Source organism: Echiichthys vipera (genome assembly GCF_963691815.1).
Source record: "Echiichthys vipera genome assembly, chromosome: 13".
Lineage (NCBI taxonomy): Eukaryota > Metazoa > Chordata > Actinopteri > Perciformes > Trachinidae > Echiichthys > Echiichthys vipera.
In genome coordinates this window covers 21,664,103-21,682,848 of record NC_139838.1, presented here as the reverse complement: position 1 = coordinate 21,682,848, position 18,746 = coordinate 21,664,103, and the positions used below count along the sequence as shown (strand labels likewise).

General features: G+C 38.8%; 3 protein-coding genes across 3 annotated transcripts; all 3 read left to right on the top strand.

Annotated features, from left to right (window-relative positions):
• Positions 1-1,443: 1,443 nt before the first annotated feature.
• LOC310956117 (uncharacterized protein) lies at positions 1,444-3,791 on the top strand. The gene is made up of 3 exons (XM_083926249.1): positions 1,444-1,574; positions 2,701-2,811; positions 3,147-3,791. The coding sequence occupies exons 1-3, from the start codon at positions 1,523-1,525 to the stop codon at positions 3,380-3,382; spliced, it is 399 nt and encodes a 132-aa protein (XP_083782375.1). The 5' UTR covers positions 1,444-1,522; the 3' UTR covers positions 3,383-3,791.
• Positions 3,792-8,531: 4,740 nt separating this feature from the next.
• On the top strand, positions 8,532-14,125 carry LOC310955814 (uncharacterized protein). Its single transcript, XM_083925859.1, has 3 exons — positions 8,532-8,678; positions 10,373-10,483; positions 13,764-14,125. The coding sequence occupies exons 1-3, from the start codon at positions 8,627-8,629 to the stop codon at positions 13,982-13,984; spliced, it is 384 nt and encodes a 127-aa protein (XP_083781985.1). The 5' UTR covers positions 8,532-8,626; the 3' UTR covers positions 13,985-14,125.
• A 128-nt stretch (positions 14,126-14,253) lies between these two features.
• LOC310955262 (sperm acrosome membrane-associated protein 4-like) lies at positions 14,254-18,264 on the top strand. Its single transcript, XM_083925063.1, has 3 exons — positions 14,254-14,446; positions 16,171-16,281; positions 17,854-18,264. Exons 1-3 carry the CDS (start codon positions 14,395-14,397, stop codon positions 18,075-18,077), a joined length of 387 nt encoding a protein of 128 aa, XP_083781189.1. The 5' UTR covers positions 14,254-14,394; the 3' UTR covers positions 18,078-18,264.
• Positions 18,265-18,746: the final 482 nt, after the last annotated feature.

Sequence of the window (18,746 nt, the reverse complement as noted above, 5' to 3'; positions counted from 1 at the left end):
TGGCTCGTGGTTAATGTTGTAAAACGCTGGTTTAGGAAATAAAACTACTTTGTTAGGTTTAGAAAAAGATCAAAGCTTTAGTTATATGGGTAACAATAAGCTGCTTGTGCAAATAAATGTACAATTTGGGTCATTTTTAGTGGGAGGACACTCAAATATTAGGAGATACTTGTGAGAGGGGGTGTCAAACTGATCCAGTAAAAGGCTCTGTGTGATGCAACCTTCAATCACCTGAATAGTTTTCACACGGTGGAATTTAAACCTGCAGCCCCTTTGCTGGATCAGTTTGACACCCCTGTATCATTGGTTTATAATTCAAACTGATGTTTTATTTAAACTTCAGTGTTTTCCCCCACACTTTCTCTTCAGTAGACATAAAGAAAAACAATTTTTTCACTGTTTTCCTTGTGTCATCAATGTTTTAGAGCTGGAATAATTGGTCGACTGATTGAACAGTTGATCGTCTAATAGTTTCACTCATTTTCAAGCTAAAACACCAAATATTTCAGCTTCTGAAAGGGCACCATTTGATGAGTTTCCACGGCATATATGATAGTAAACTGAATATATCTGGGTTTTGCACCGTCGTTCAGATAAAACAATATGAAAATACACATTTTTTCTCTATTTTCTGACAATTAAATGAGAAAAAAATGCATTGAAATCTGATTTCTTTTCACATTAATCACTGTCTGAATTGGCTTCCTGGTGTTTTATCAATGAATAAATATGTGTTATCCGTGGACGGCCTTGTCTAAACCAGTGGTGGCTTAAAAGTTAGAAAAGCGAGCTTGTGTCCCGCGGTTCAAACCCCCGGGACCTGCGGGATAAATCTGGGAGGGGAAAATTAATAAGTAGTGCTTGATTATGGATTAAATGGGTGAGAGAAATTGATTAAGACTATCTAAAAATAGACCGATTACCACCAAGAATCAGCCAAAATTACTTTTCTGTGGCCACATGTGGGGTATTGAACAATATCTCTAACAAAAAGCAAACAAGCTTAATATTTAATCATAAAAACATCAGAATCAACTCTTCCAGTCATTAAAGTGTAATTCTGGCGTAAAATCATCCCATGGTCTTTTTCGGCACTTACATACACCAAGACAGTACGGTGAAGGCATTAAAACAGCTTTTTTTCCTCTATTTTCTCACTGATTAAATGAGAAATGACGTATTGTATAAATTAAAACAGGTGATTCTTTAACTTGAAGGGCAGGCTCCAGTAGTTTCTACAGCGGATGATATTTAATTGATTTAAATTGTCCTCCTTGCATCCGTCATCAGACACATTCCTTCACTCTCATTGTCTCTTCCCATGAGGTAACGACAATGAAGACACAAGACCTGAAAAACCCCCTCTTGTTGTCCCTCCCATCACCTCTTTCACTGGCCTATAAATCTGTGGCCTCAACGAACAGGCTCATCAGTTTTTACCACACGCAGCATCCGATCACCTGGAGGGAAGGATTTCTTTTTGTCTTTCAGCAGAAACCAAGAAACAAACCAACACATCAACATGGGAAAAGTCCTATTTGGAATCATTGCAGCTGTTGCATCTCTCATGCTGGGTAAGATTTAACCATTCAAATCACTGTATAACTATAACAAATGTGTTACCTGAAAGAAATATAGGATAAAAAATGGGGAAAACAAAACAGGAAACCATTCTGGCGGGGTTTGTGTGTTAATATATAGTATAGAGACTAAAAAAGGCGGGAAAATGTTTGTTTTAAGCTTTTTAGACTGAAGGAATTTTCTCACTCGGCTTCCTCATAATTATTTTAATGAAACAAATTTAAGAGGTCAATTCTGCTTTTTATGCACAAATCACAATAATCCAATCCAGTCACATGTGCAACAACTTGTTTTGGTGAAAATGGGGGATCTTCATGAACAAATGCATCCTCAAACTAGTCAACCTGTATTTTCCTTAAGACTTAACAAACAGATGGATGGTGGAAAGGAAAACAGTTTAAAGTTTAAAGTAAAACTCTGAGAAAGCTTCACCCAAATTATAAAGAAAAAGAAAAACATTGGAAAAACTCAACATCAATGTGTCTCACCAGAAACAATTACATAGGAAAATTTCAAACTTCACCAAAAAATAAATACATAAAATAGAAAGGGACTATTTTTATTCAGGAGAAGGTAGTTCCATTAAAAAGTCACATTAACCTTCATTCAATTGCAGCGACGGCAAAAAATATCTCAAAATGTGAACAAGTCAAACCACAAATTTTGGCACAAGAGGAAAGTAAGATGTTTTCCTTGGTGGGGTTTAAGTGAATTGATCCTAAGTAAATATAATCATAGCCCCTTCGTCTCTTTTACAACTCTCCAAATAAGCTGAAAAAACAAACCTTTAACCATAAAAGCACACCACTGATCAGCATAATGTAACACCTGATATTTTCCCTGACAATTGATATTTAAATCAGTATCGATGAAACCTGAACGAGGGTTTCCTTATGTGTAAATCAAAGTTTAATTGTGAGTTTTATTTATTCATCTTTAGTGCATAACTGCTGATATCTGTAGTGTTTCATTTACAAACACAATCACTGCAACGTTTGTTTGATCAGCTCGAGATAAGTTTGTATTAGCTGCACTGAATCTACCTGTTTAGAGCTATTACACGCTCAACATAAAGTGTTTCTTTATTTCAACTTTTGTGCTTTCATTCGTATCTTTCAGTCGACTCCCTGACCTGCAACAAGTGCAGCTACGGTCTGCTGGGCTTCTGCCTGAGCAACAGCGAGGTGACCTGCTCGACCAACACCAGCGTCTGCTATACTGGAAAAGCAAGTAAGTCACCTCCCGATTGTCTAAAAGCTCACACCCTTTCCCTTCAAACATTACACAACAGCACATGCGTGATTCAATTAAAATCACTCCCACATACCATGACGCCCAGTCAACAAGCACACCCATGTTTCCAGCTGCCATATTTGTGTTTAACCTTCATACTGACTCATGAAGTTAGTCCTAAATGTATTTCTGTTGTGTGTAAGGTGTTTAAAATTCTACGTTCGCTCTTTTATTTAACTAAAATACTATTTCACACGTTTAGAAGTAGCTGTAATTAGTTTAAGATAGATAGATGTAACTCTTATTAATCCAACACAAATGTTTCTCCTCAGCTTTCCAAGGACTGAGCTCCGTGGGCTTCAACACCCAGGGGTGCCGCGAGCCCGCTGGCTGTAACGCCACCACAAACAGCACCCTACTGGGCGTCACATACACGACCAAAATCGAGTGTTGCTCAACAAACAAGTGCAACCCCGTCCAGGTCAGCGCCGCCCCATCCACCAAGATGACCCTCACCGTTGCCGTCGGGGCCGCCGCCCTGGCCTCCATGTGGGGAAGCTTTCTGTGAAGCGCCTGAAGCAACGTCACAAACAACAACAACAGCAGCAACAACCCGCTGCTCCTCAAACCCATTTCTACTTTGATCAATTATACCAGTTACAAGACCAAAAGCACTAAATAAACTCTTCGGACCTATGTTCATATGCTGTGACACTCTTTATTTTTCATAACTCAGGTATTGTCGTGTCAGGGTTCAGTTATACTCACATACAAAAACCCCACAACTAAGGTGTCCACGTCATGGAAGTTGATCAATGGGATGTTTCACGGAAACATTGAGCTCGTAAATCTTCCAATCTGTTGTTTTGATTTGTTTTTTTTGTTTTTTTTAAAACATTTTATTTATCCTTTCAACTACTTTGTGTCTTACTGGACAACACACTGATGTGAAAATAAAAAAAAGTTGTTGGAAAACATCTGTTGTCTATGCTACCTGCTCTTATTTTGACATCACAGTGTATATTTGACTTCCTGTTCTGCGCGGCGGTCATCGTTTACAGTCTGCGGAGCAACTTGAGACGCGGAAAAATTAGTTGGAGTTGGGAGACGGCGTCTATATAAACAGATATCTGCATATGAATGAGAGGAATGACAATAACAACACTGAAGCATATATATATATATATATGAAGAGCTCTTTTCGAAAACGAGATTAAAGCCAAATTTTAAAAAAAATGAGTTTGAGCCGCTTTGCTGTATACAGAACCTTTTCACTGCTTCATCAGTGTTTCTGCCAAATCTCTATATTTCCTTGTTTAAAATGGTCTCAAGATGCAGTTCCTTTCCAAACCGCGACCAGCGCTAAACCTATTTTTAGCCTAAACGCGATACGTCCTCTCGACCAATCAGAATTCAGTGAGCGTATGCCATCCAACATGGCGGTTATTTGTTTCGTCCGTCCGTTCAACATGTTCACACTGAGCCAATAAACCATTTTGACAAGATACATTGAATATTAACCAAATGTGTGGGTCTGGGTAAAACAATGTTATTTTCCGGAAAACTATTAAAATGGATTTATAGCGTTTTGGAAAAGAGCTCCTCATTTGTGACATCACAACCGTACAGGAAGTCCTAACGGCTCATTTAAAGACACAGTTTCTGAATACGGGCTGTGTGCATTTCTCTGAGGATGTGGATTTTGATACTTTCACAGTATTTATAATGCACTTCAACCTGCTTTATAATAAAAACAGACATGAAAATCTCACTTTTTATAATATGGGACCTTTAAAAATTAAAGTAAATATCCTAAAATGTCCTGCTTCTCTCAGTATGAATATAAATGTAAACCGATTATTCAATTACATGACAAATATGTGGTGACATTATATCCTTTTAGGTATTAAATGTCCAGTTTCAATACAAATGACCACTTCTGAAGGACTGTAGGTGTAGGTTACGAAGAAGAAGAATTACTTTATTTATAAATTGAATTTTTTCACTCTTATTATTAATCATGTTACAAACACAGGCCCGAAATACACACACACGCACAAACAGGACCTATACATGCAATTAAGGAGAGATGTTAGAGCGAGGGGGCTGCCGAGTAGTTGGGGGTTCGGTGCCTTGCTCAACAGCACCTCGGCAGTGCCCAGGAGATGAACTGGCATCTCTCCAGCCACCAGTCCACGCTCCATTCATGGTCCACACAGGGACTTGAACCAGCAACCCTACGGTTCCCAGCCAAGTCACCTATAAACTGAGCTACTGCCGCCCCTACATTGTTACGGGAATACGTCACCCCTTACAAACTTTCTTATCACTATGTGATAAGTACTGATATAACTCCCTCATGTATAAAGATGTTGACCATGAGTCATTGTTCCTCAAATCCCACAGCTCCTGAAACAGTAAGACCTTAAAAAACTAGAAACCGTCGAACACGGTGGTATTTTCTGATTCCATGAGCGAAGCCGCGTGGTGGTAAAAGACACTTTTCGCCTGTAGGAACATCTCAAAACATCACGATGACCAAATTTCTGTGGGGCTCTGCAGCATTTTTGACTCTGTTTGTTACAGGTAAGAGTTTTTTTTTAATACTATATTGTGGAGATGGAGATCAGCACTTTTAACTTTGTGTATTAAATAAGAATTTGAGCTTGTGAAATAAAATGAGGATATCGTTTCAAAAACCTGCATATCCCCATTTGGGAACTTGTGACAAAAGTCACCAAAAAAAAGCTTTTAACTGTATAATTGTTCTTGAAATTATTCTCGAAAATCCAAATATATCCACACATTTTCAAACTAGAATTTATCATGCTTCGTTAAAAGGCTTTATAAAGTATTTCTGAACATCATTTCACAAACTCAAAGTCTTATTAACCCTCACAGGAGCCCAAACACTGTGCACAATCAGGGTATAATGACAAGAATGAGGGTGATTTTTATACATATGTGTCGTTTAGTACTTAATTAAATGTTGTGATGTCATTTGTTTGTATTACTGTGATATATCACCAAGAGAATTGCAACTGCGTTTAAAGGTTCAGTTCATCAAAAACACATTATATCACATAGTCATAGTGATATTTAGTAAGTGGTTTGGGTTTGGTTTTATTTTCCCAGGTTTTCAGATTTGTGCCACTAACCTGAAACTGAAACACTGTTTTTTATTTTACAGGATTTGAAAAAACACACAGTGAACCGTTTTTATGTATCTGTAGAGTAATGCTGCTGTTAAATGTAATTTTTAAAGCACCACAAACAAAACATAATTCACTTCTAACGTATCGGGGTTGAGGCAGAAACCTCAGAGATCTCAGAACTTGTCTCAAAGTCACGCACGTCCGTATCCTGGACTGAATAAAAACCTTTGAGATGACGCATCTGCAGCCAGCGTTCACCTTGAGAGGTTTTGAATCAGCTCCTGATGTGTGCTTTCTGATTACAGCAGCTGCTTGTTTGATGTAACTAAATGGATTCAGATATGTGTGGTGACTCATTTTACTTTGCTTTCCCTCAGCATTTACTTCTTTCCTTACTATTTGTCTGCACAGTTGAGTCCCTCTCCTGTTACACCTGTGATGTGGGGATCCTCGGCTCCTGCCTCTACTCCACTTCTGTGAATTGCACCAAAGATCAGAACAGATGCTACACCGCAGTTGCCAGTAAGAACAGTTGAATGACTCATTACTCACGCCCATTAATAACTTCATCTTTCATCATTTGAATCTTTTCACATTAATCACTGTCTGAATTGGCTTCCTGGTGTTTTATCAATGAATAAATATTTGTTTTCTGTGGACGGCCTTGTCTAAACCAGTCGTGGCCTAAAAGTTAGAAAAGCGAGCTTGTGTCCCCAGGTTCAAACAACAAACCTCTGCAGCAGCATGAGAAGAGTCCCTACACATAAAACAAAGCACCAACAACGTAGTTAGTGAACCTGGAGCTTATTAAAAGTGTTTCGAAAGACTTACCAACTGGCCCCTGTACCAGCTCCTCTCATAGTAAAGTCCATTCAAGTGGATTACCAAAGTCAATCCAAAAGGAAGGAGCCCATTGGTGCTTTGTTTTCTGTGTAGGGACTCTTCTCATGCTGCTGCAGAGGTTTGGTGTTATATTGAGCAGTATTAGTGGTTTAAAAAGTAAAAAGATGTTTTAATGCCTTCACCGTACTGCCCCGAGCTAATCAGTGTTAGCCACGTCCGGCTGTTAGCGACTCTCCGGGATTTCTCCGTTAATAGTTCATTTACGAAAAACTAACTGTTTTAATGACTTATTTGATGTAGCTAAGTGCCGAAAAAGATCGTGGGGTGAATTACACTTTAGATAAGTCATCACATCAAAGTATTTCCTCTCTACTTCCTCCAGAGTTTACTGCAGACTATTTGGATATCCATGAACGAGGCTGCGCAAAACAATCGGGCTGTGGAAACAGCTCGGGATCGATCCTGACTGTTAACTACACCATCACCAGGAGCTGCTGCAGCACCAACCTGTGCAACAGAGCCGCCTCCGCCCCGCTGCCGCTCTCTGCAGCTCTGGGTGCAGCTCTGGTGGCTGTTTGGAGCCACTGGAGCCTCTGAAGAAGAACATGAGAGGAAGAAAACACACATCGAAAACAAACACACATAGAAATCCATTGCTTTTTTTGTCCTTTAATAATAAGAATAAGTGTCCTCATGGTACCTAATGGAGGGATACTGGCTGCATATGATGATGATGAACCTGTGAAGTTTCAGTGGGTCTGTCAGATATATTTGAAGCTGCATATACCATCATGACTGAATATCTGCATTTCTATTCTATTCTCATGCATTTCAACACCTCGTTGTATTTCAAACCCTTCCTGCACCACTGTACAGGCTACATTTGAAGACTGCTGAAGGAAAGTCAATCCCAAAACTGATTATTGCAACAATAAATGATTTCCATTTGAGTTTTCTGCATTTATTTGGAACAAAATCCTAAAAGATTCATGTGAGGGGGTCATTTATAAGAGGCAAATACACAATGAACTTTATTGCGGTATAAATTCTTTGTGAACAGAGGGCTCGGTCTTTCTGGCTCATTGGTTGCAGCAGCAGCTGATTTCTGACCCCAGAGAAACATCTTGGCCAAGCAGAAAATTCTCTGCTGTTTTTATAATTAACGTTTTAAACTTTAAGAAGTAGCCTGGTTTTCCTTGAGTAAAGAACATTACATTCAGCGGGCCATTATCTATTCACGTGGTGCCGTTATCTTAAATTGAGATTAAACGTCTATGATCAAAAACGCTTCTTTTTTCTTTTAGCTCCGCCATAAAAAGGAAGGGAGTGTCTCCTCATTGCTTTAACAAAGAATCCCCATATTTGTTGAGGAAATATTGACTGAAGCTCTTTTCTTTTTTAAATTAATGCAATATTGTTCACAAGTTCAACCACAAGTGCACAAAAATAAATATGTACGCACACGTACAAAGGCAGGAATGCCCATCATCGCTCATCTCTTTTTCTTTGTTTGGCTTCTTAATAGACCTCACTCTTGTCAAACAGACGTCAGTATTTTAGAGAATAAACAAGCGGTTGATGGATTAACGTCAAAGTCAATATTGTTCTATTTTCTAGGCTGTCCCCGTATGCAGTGATGCCACACCTTTGGTTTATAAACTGATTACCTGATATGATGAAGCTCATTTGAAACCCACTTCAGACACCTGTGCTGTTGGATCATTTAATGTCTCTTTGAACGTCTCTGTCGCATTGAGATCTTCTTCTTTGTGCCGATAACTTCTCTGTAACACACACATCTGTGTAAGAGCAAGATGATAAAGTTAATCTGGGTCTGTGCGGCACTGACGGCCATGTTTGTTACAGGTAAGAGCACCAAACAGGAGGGACTCTTGGATTATTTGTGTTGACAAAGAGGAACATTATCTCTAAATTCTTCCACTTAAACACAATCACTTAAGTGTCTTTTAAACAGATACAGATAAATGAATGATTGATGTTAAAAGCTTATTTTGTATTTATTTATGTGTCACTGAGATGATTACAATTACTTACCAGTAAGACAATGCTCCAAAAATGATTCAATGATAATTAAAAAGGCTTTATTATGAATATTTTTTTTTTAATTTAACAAAAGGACAAAGACCTGCTGAATAGAAAACGCTTTATGTCTCATAGTGAAGGGCATGGACAAACGCATTTTGTCATTTCATTGGGAAGAATTGTTGTTTTTATGCCTCCGCGCCAGTGACAGCCCATCTGTCCCATTCTGTTGATATCTCAGGAACGCTTTAACTGATTTTATTTTTTCAAATCTGGCCCAAACGTCCACTTCGACTTAATGATAAACTGATCGGAGGTCAAAGGTCACTGTAACCTTAGAAAACAACAACATAATTCAAGAATCCCTAAGTTTATTTTGACAACATTTAATACAAATGTCTAACAGGATAAAATGTGTTCTGCAAAAACACATTTCAGTCCGTTATTGGGCGACATAATATTCGGTCGGATACTGAATTGGTGAAACTAAACTTGAAACCGTGGTGACTGTGGATATTCTGTGCTGCTTTCACGAACAAACTACACTTAATAACTTTTATGAAATTCTTTCTGAGGCCTCAATCAGGAGGTAAAACGGTCCGTCCACTAACTTGGAGGTCAGCGGGTCGATCCAAGTCTCTGCATGTTGAAGTATCCTTTGGCAAAATACTGAACCCCAGATTACTGAGTGTGAATGTGAATCTTGACGAGGAGGCACCTTGCACGGCCTCGTGTGCTTCTGTGTGAAGGGATGCATGAAATGTAAAAGTACTTTGAGTGGCCGGAAGACTAGAAAGGCGCTCAATAGATGCAAGGCCATTTACCATATTACTGGATGTAAGTGTAGACGTAAACTGCAACTTGAGTGGTTTGTTGAGGCATACATCTGCAGGGCAGTGATTCTAGTTTAAACACTGTAAAGTTTGGTTGGTGACCGGTCAAATCATGACTTTTATAAATGGTTTTCTGCTCATGCATGATCTCAGTATTTCTTAAATCCAGACTACGGCTCTGGGGCTTCAAAGACATAATCATACAGCCATAAACAAAATCCTATAAAAGACAAAAAAGTTGAAAATAGGACTTTTATCCCTTTCCACTTACAGAGATCCGAAGTGTTCCCTGTAATGATGAACTCATATTGCAATAGGTCTTATCCTTTAACACTGTCTACTCGCTTTGTTATCCTGAAATGGAAATACGTTTTGAACGGTTTTTTTTTCTTTTGACACACTTAAAACTGTAAGTAAAGAGTCAATCTGTAGTTAAATTATGATTAAATGACCTGTGACTTTAATGCAAATAGAAAATATCCAACACAAAAATTAAAACATTGACGTAATTCTTGAATGTACGTTGATATATACCACTTTAGCTTGTTTTAAATTATATTTCATTATGATGACGACTTGGATGTGAAGTGACAGAGAAGAATCTGACCCATTTTACTCTTTTAAAAAAAAAAAAAGAGGTCCCTTCTCCATCACCTTATCTCTCTCTCTCTCTCTGGATCACAGGTGAGTCCCTGATCTGTAACACCTGCAGAATGGGCATCGCAGGTAAATGTCTGTACAAATCCACTGAGATCTGCACCGACTTTGAGCCCAACTGCTTTTCGGGAAACCTGGGTGAGTAACACTTCCTCTGCTGTCCTCTTTAGTCCATGACAACAGATGGGTGTGTCTTTTGTCTTTTGTCTTTTGTCTTTTGTCTGTTGTCTGTTGCTGAAGGTGAAAAACCTGTCCTGACCACAGATTCAGGTGTGGCCAGGCATCAAACAACACACTTAAAGGTGCACCTCTGAGCAGACCAACAATTATTTTGTCCTATATAGTCAGACACATGGCTTTTAAAAATAATCAAATCAGTGTTTTTTTGCATGTTTAGAGACCATTTACTACAAACAGCACACATCCTTTTGTACAAAAATCCGCCACTTCAACATTTTTGGGTCCTGTGACCGGCGACTGTGGTACGCTACTGTCTGGAAACAGTGCTGCAGTTAAAATACAGAAATTATTTCGCACTTACGCTTCCTTCGCGTCAAAGCCAATGAGGTTTGATAAGATGCCTTTGCTTAGGTCTGTGCTTAAAGGTTGAATATCTTTATTAAAAGCTATATTTAAAAAAAATAATACTAATACACCCACGGGTCATTTTGAGGGGTACAGAATGGAAGCATTGCTTTCCCATTAAAAAAGGATAAATTTAGTCTGAATTAATATTTAACAAATGTTGACGGGTTTGACAATGACTTTCTGTCACGTTCTCTTTACATTGTACCAGCCAATAGCGGCCGGCATTGCCAGGGTTGCCAGGGTTGTTGTTAAGTTAGCAACAGTAAGCTAATGAAGGAAAACAAGATGTTTCAACTCTGTATTTGTCAGTTTACCCATCTCTTTATTCATTTTCACCACACCACTGCCTGACAGCGATCTTTGTGCAAACCTCAGTCTCTCCATCAGCCTCACTGTCGCTGCTGCGTGCTGCTGCTCTGCTCACGCCCATCAGGCTGCAGAAACAAGGACTCATTTCAGTTGAGAGCTAGCTTATCCATTACACACCACTCAAAGAAAGACTTCCAGTTGAAGACTAACTTTAAATACTGTTGTCAAATTAAGTGATTAGTCAAAATGAGTCGTTACCCTATGTTTTTTCGATTGTTTTTCTGTTGCTTTTCATGTTGTTTTTCGTGCTTGGCGCTCGGGCATGGGCTCAGGAATGCGGAGATTTCTAAATCCAGTAAATCTTCCCGTGTTCCCGAGAACCAAAAATGACAGCGTGCTTAAGGGAGCCTGTGCCACTGAGCTGCTTTCCATAGGAATGGATGGCCGCCATTTTTTCGTCCGCTGTCCATTCTCATTCTTAAGAGGTTTTCACATTTTCTTCTACAATAAAACACTTTATTAAATACCTCACTTGTGATTTTTGAAGCTTTTTTATGTGTCTGTTGTTAACAAGTGGCTAAATGAGACTACAGGGTTGTGCAGCCCTCCAACATTACATAAAACTGTGTAAACAACAAGTATAAAAATGATTAAGATAGATACTTCAATGTAGCACTTGCAAATGTGAGGCAGCTCTGCATCCAAACTCTGCATTACCAAGTGGCAAAACTCAACGCACACGCACTCACACCACTGACGGAGTCTGTGTAGCAGCTCAAAAACCGCCTCACCTACACGCGCGCTACACTCATACTACACGCATGCTACACGCTTGCTACTCGAAAGCTACTTGCACTCTATTCGCCTGTTCCCCATGTATCAGTGTTTTCATGAATGTTGTTTTTTGTGATTAAAAAGTTTGAGAACCACTGCTTTTCCTGGTGGTGACGCTGAAGTATTGCTGCGGTGTAGTTGGTTAATAACTTAACCATTTCTTTTTATAATTGAAATATAAAACACAAAACTTTTGACGGAGCCAGGCTAGTTCCAGTCTTTATGCTCCGCTAACCTCGCCTCTCCTGGCTCTAGCTTCATATTTACTATGCAAACATCAGTGGTAGGCTATGAATCTTATTATCTATTTAATATCTGATATAATTAAAAATGTACATCATGCTTTGGAAAACAGTTGTCACCACATGTCACCTGCATTTGATTCTATTAAATGAGCCAAAACATGCTAAGCTCATATTTAGTGCTTAGCACATTGGCAAGGACAAAATGTAATTAGATAATTATTTAACCTTGACGTAACCAGATTCAGTAAAGCCAGTGTTTATGTTTAATGTCTGAGTCAGTCTGCTGCTCCTTTAACACTTTGTACTTTCAGCCATTGTTGCTGTTGCCGTGACAAAACTCAGCACGATACCCGCCATGCCCAAAACACAAACACACACACACACACACACACACACACACACACACACACACACAAACACAACACACACACACACACACACACACACACACACACACACACACACACACACACACACACACACACACACACACACACACACACACACACACACACAGGTGACCACAGCTGGGGTCAGACTGAGGTAGTCCTGGAGAGTAAACTAAACTTATTATTATTCCTCAGGGATGACAGTCAATTAGTGGAGCACTACACAAACCTTACTTCAAGTAAGGTCCTGTATTTTCTTTTTCTTCCCTGTTCTCTTTTGTTTTTCTTGTTTCTGTTTGCTTTTTATTTATTGTCTTTTTGGTTTGGTTTGGTTTTTTCTTCCTTGTGTTTTTCGTTGGTCTGTGTTTTCTGTTTGCTGTTCACAAGTTGCACACACTTAGGTGGAAAAAACGTATGGGTTTATGGAATAACAGTAGCCAGACTTTCAAAGAACAATGTTTTTGTATGATTCAATGCTGTATATATGGACTATTTCAAAATACTGTAATAACCTAAACCTGAATGCTAAATATTGGTATTACCTATTTTTAACTTACATCGACTGTCATTTTGACTCACTGGGTGTTGCACCTACCCACATTATTTATGTACAAAAATGTATAAAAAAACGTCATTCTTACGTAGTTTACATAAAATGGGTGATGTATGACAAGATACCTTGACAATAAAGTATTAAAAAAACATTATTATTACCAGTAATTCCATTTTCTGCTCATTTTTACTGCAGTTAGGAGGATGCAGTTTTATTTACAAATCAAAGGGTCATCACAAAATATAATGCTTTGTTAGAGAAGAAACTACCCAGAATACAAAGCAGGTAAATTACCTCAATCAACCACAATATCAAAATGCTGCTTACAGATTGATGCATCAATTATAGAGTACTTTTGTTACTTTAAGTACATTTTGCTGATAATACTAAGGTAAATGCAGGACTTTCAGGTACTGAATACGTCTTTCATCAACAACATATGTCAGAGTGATAATATATTAGTACTTTTTAATTATTCTATTTTCTATTTCATCTTTCAGTCTTCAACGTCAGTCGTTTTATGACCCTGCAGACTCAAGGCTGCCAGGCCTCATCTCTCTGCAACCAAACCGAATCTGGAGTCCTCCTGACCGCCGGATACACCGTCACCAGGACCTGCTGCAGCACTGATCTCTGTAATGGAGCCACATCCCTCCAGCCCCCTCTCACTGCTGCTCTGGGCGCAGCCCTAATGGCTGTGTGGAGCACCTGGAGCATTTAAAAGAAACAAAACAAGATAGTAGTCATGACTAGGTGTTGTCTTTGTACGCAGGAATTAAAGAATAGCTTTAATTGCCGCATTTGTCCACCTTTAACACACTCCTATGTTCAGATACTCCCATTGTTGTAACATCTTTGTCTTTACTGCATGGGCGTAATTAATAAAAGTCATTGTGCCCAAACTTAATGAATGTGAGTTTCCACAGGGTTGTGAATGTTTTTACCTGTCATGACTTCTTCATTCAGGTGGAACAAAAAACCGGCTGAACCTCATTCTCGCATGTTGCTTCCTCGTTGAATCTTCCCAGACATCTTATGTTATACTTTCTGAGAAGCAGACTTGACTGAAACAGGTATTTAGAACTTGATAAAGGAAAAAGGAGCCCATTGAGCTCGTAACTCTCACGAAAGATGAACAATATTTGGAAAGCAGTGGTGGTCCTGAGCGCCTTCATCGCAGCCGGTAAGTAAAGAATAATGTCTCTGAGGTGAAATTTATAGCGTCAGAAGAACCTACACTGAAGAAAATCTAGGGATGTAGGAGTAAAAGCCTTTATAATTTGCCTTGTTGTGGAACAAAAATATATGTAATCACATTTTTAAACATGTTTATACTCCGTACCGATTCATTATGATTTTCCTGTTGTTGTTAAGCATCATCTAACACTATAATTGGATGACAAATAGTCAAAAAGAAATGGCTCATTACTCGGGACAAACAATATCCTTGGAACAAACAAAGATAAGGAGGAGTTATATTAATTGCTGTTCATGATTAAGTCTCAGGAGATTTCACTGTACTGCAGCTTAATGACATTCAGTCTGGATACAAGTGTCTGGTTCAGCACTAATTGCTACAGATAACAGCTACGGACTCCTGCTTATGTTGAATATATCTGAAGGCAAAATAAAGCATTTTCAGAGCTTCCTGGATTTGAATACCTGTTTAAAAGGGATGTTACAGCAGTAAAGAAAGACATGTACATGTATTTATTTGACTAAAACACATACATGCTAATTGAAATAAATAAAACAATAACTGTCTGATTATATGGAGCCATAGGGAACTCCACAGGTAAAATTTAGTTATGATAAACCCTTTTAAAACGATTTTCTTTTGGTGTTTTTTGTCTTTAATTGATAGGACAGGTGTAGATAGACAGGGAAGGGTGAGCTAGAGGTCGCCCCCTCACCCAGTGATTCTTATGTTCAATAATAAAAAGATGAGAAAAACTCAGATCTGAAAGAACTTAAACTGAGGACTGACCAGCAGCAGCAGCAGTTGATTAATCGGACATTTGAAGGAAGTGTTGGAAATTTTAGGAAGTATGTTTAGGCTATTTAAGTGTAATTCCAGCGTAAAATCATCCCATGGTGTTTTTCGACACTTACATACATTAAATAAGCCATTGAGACATTTTGTTTTGTGTATTAACTATTAAGGAGAAATCTGGTAGAGTCGCTAGTCGCAACAACGTAGTGTTTTGAAAGACTTACCAACTGGCCCCGGTAACAGCTCCTCTCGTAGTAAAGTCCATTCAAGTTGATTACCAAAGACAATCCAAAAGGAAGGAGCCCATTGGTGCTTCGTGTTATGTGTAAGGACTCTTCTCATGCTGCTGCAGAGGTTTGGTGTTATTTTTTGAGCAGTATTAGTGGTTAAAAAAGACGTTTTAATGCCTTCACCGTACTGCCCCGAGCTAATCAGTGTTAGCCACGTCCGGCTGTTAGCGACTCTCCGGGATTTCTCCGTTAATAGTAAATTACAGAAAAAAACACTTTCGATGGCTTATCTGATGTATGTAAGTGGCGAAAAAGACCATGGGATGATTTCGCGCCAGAATTACGCTTTCTTTCTTTGCTGAACATTAGCTTAGCTACAAGCAGCTAGCCTGTCTCTGTCAGAAGGCAACAAAATCCAACTACCACCACCCCTAAAGACTCCTAAAGTCACTGCATGTAACCCCCTGAAAAACTACGAGTCATCTTACGCTTTCCTTTCATTCGTATTCAAACCAGGTGCAACATGAGCTTTAGGGACACAGGTATGTGGAGAAACTAGAAGCTACAGATTTCCAGATCGATTACTGAAATGTCAAAAGGAAAGAAGCCAACTATGTCTAGAGTTAGTTTCTGTAGTTTGAATCTCATCATCACATTTCCTTCTTTCTGTGTTTTTTTTTCCAGCACAATGCCTGAACTGCCGTCAGTGCACTGTTGGTATATTTGGGACGTGTCTGTTCGGGAAAGACGTCACATGTAATAATGCGACTGAGAGCTGCTACCGTGGAGAAGCACGTAAGGAATCTACACTTATTGCAAATACACTACAAGGGTTAATATTTAAACGTTTTCACTGGAAGCTATACTTAACTTTGAAAACAGTGCTAGACAACTTATTCATAATGATTACAAAGAAGAAAAAGACGGGATACCATAACAAATAGAATTAGAGCACATTTATTGTAAAAATGAACTGAATTCACAAAAGTATACAACGTTACTAGCAGTTAGAAATGTCACTTGCGGTTACAAACACATAGAAGCATATTGGGCTTATTACAAGTGGGAGAATTAGAGAAGTGAGGAAGTAGACAACACAGTAATACATTCTAGTAAATAGCATACAAATAGGAGTAAAAGTAAAAACAGTACACACGTAACAGCCCAACTGTTACGTTTAGCAACACATTAACCTTAGACAGCTAGGTGAGTAGGCTATGGCTAGCTTGGCTAGTAGCTACTGAACTGATAACACGCAACAAGTCTACACTGACAAATCACAAATTCACATTTACAAAGCAATTGCAATTAAAACAGTCTAATGTACACATAATGCTCCAACAAACATTTCATGAGTACATTAAAGAACTGTCACCAGGCTGACAGTTTTAGGCTAAATTATATCAAACTTTCTGTTTAACCTATGAATATAAATGATGGCGAATGTTTTGAGTTAATTTAATGGTGTAAAACTAAAGTCTAACTTCTTATCTTTGTAACCAAATATCGGTTTAACAGCCTATTTTATCTTTGTTTTAACAAGAGTGGTCAAAAAGACGCTAACACCGGGGAATTAGCCGTGTGCTCCTCTCTAGTCGGACACGCTGATCTCCTCGCTGTAAACACTGGGAGCTGCTGGTCGTCCACATTAACATCAATGTCGTCAAAACATCCAAGACCATACTTCAGTCCTTTACAATAAAATTACATACTTTAACAGCTTCAAAATATATCGTAAAGACTTCTTAATTTCCATTTTTAATGTGAACCACCACCTGCGCCGCTCAGGCCGAGTGTTGCCCAAACGTTCTCACTGCTTTCGCACATCAAGGTCACTTTTGTAAACTAATTTGACATGTAAATGCCCATGTACAAATATATAACTTTACTTTTAGATTCTTCGAAGTGGGTAAATTAATTCTTCTTGCACTTTGGAGGCGATCACCCAGTAAAAGCAACACGAAAAGACCAGAAACTGCGGCAGACCCGATCCGTCCGGATAGGGCTAACTGGTTATACCTTCCCTATATGGCTACACACAAGACTACGTTGTCAAATCACAAATCAACATTTACAAAACAATTGCAATTAAAACAGTCTACAGTACACAAAAATGCTCCAACAAACATTTAATGAGCAGATTAAAGATTCATGTGTATTTGTCTCGGTCACAAAATGGTGGATGTAACATTGTCAGTTAAACTCAAACTGTCATGGAACTCTGTCATCGGTGGTTGCTATGGCAGCAGAATGCTCAACTGAAACTGCCAGTTTAAAAAAAAATAAAAATAAAAATCTACCAGTCTGCTTTTTTTTAAACGTATTAAACATTTGCTGACATCCTCTTCTGTTTTCCAATCCTCCCAGAATTCAATGCGACAGGGTCCCTCACTCTGCACATCCGCGGCTGCCTGGACAAAGACCTGTGTGGGAAGACGCTGACCGGCAGCCTCCTGGGTGCGGGTTACACCAGCAGCTTCTCCTGTTGTACAACAGACCTGTGTAATGGAGCCACTTCTGTGCAGCTCTCTCTGACTGTGGCCCTCGGCGCTGCCGTCCTGTCCTCTCTCTGGGGCTGCTGGGAGGTGTAGTTTTACACGATCTGCCTCTGTTCCTACAGTTCATTGAGGGGATTTCTATACTGTTTGCACAAATTCTGTTACGAAGTGATCATTTTGAAACAGAGTATTTTTTTTTACAATGATTTGTTCTATTAACCATGTATTGAAGAGATGATTTTAAAATCCATGAAGCATAATTAAATACTATAAAATAAAATCAGTGCTGCATGTTTTTTTCTGCCTTGTGTCATCGTCGTTTACAGATTCAGGGCCATAGCTGAAGACACTGAGGGCCTCAAAATATACATTCAAAGGTCTGGAAATACCTGCCACAAAAGCTTGATTCGGCTGAAGAAGACTGACTAAGAGCACGGGTATAGATTTCCCAGCTTGAGATCAATAAAGTATTTCTATTTTATTATTCTATTCCATTCAATATTAGGGGAGACGCATGTGAAGCAGGGGTCTGGGGGTCATCGAACACTTGATTTCCTGCATTTGGCATTGCATTATAAAAGAAAACACAGGTGGATATTCAAAATACAATAATATAACTCAAAGCAACCTATTCTATCATTACTTTATTCTTGAAATATTGCAATCTTTTAATTCCTGTTAGACTTAGACTTCTCTTTATTTCGTCTATTGATCCCTTTGAGATGACTCCCACAAGGAAATTGAGTTTTCAGCAGCTTACAA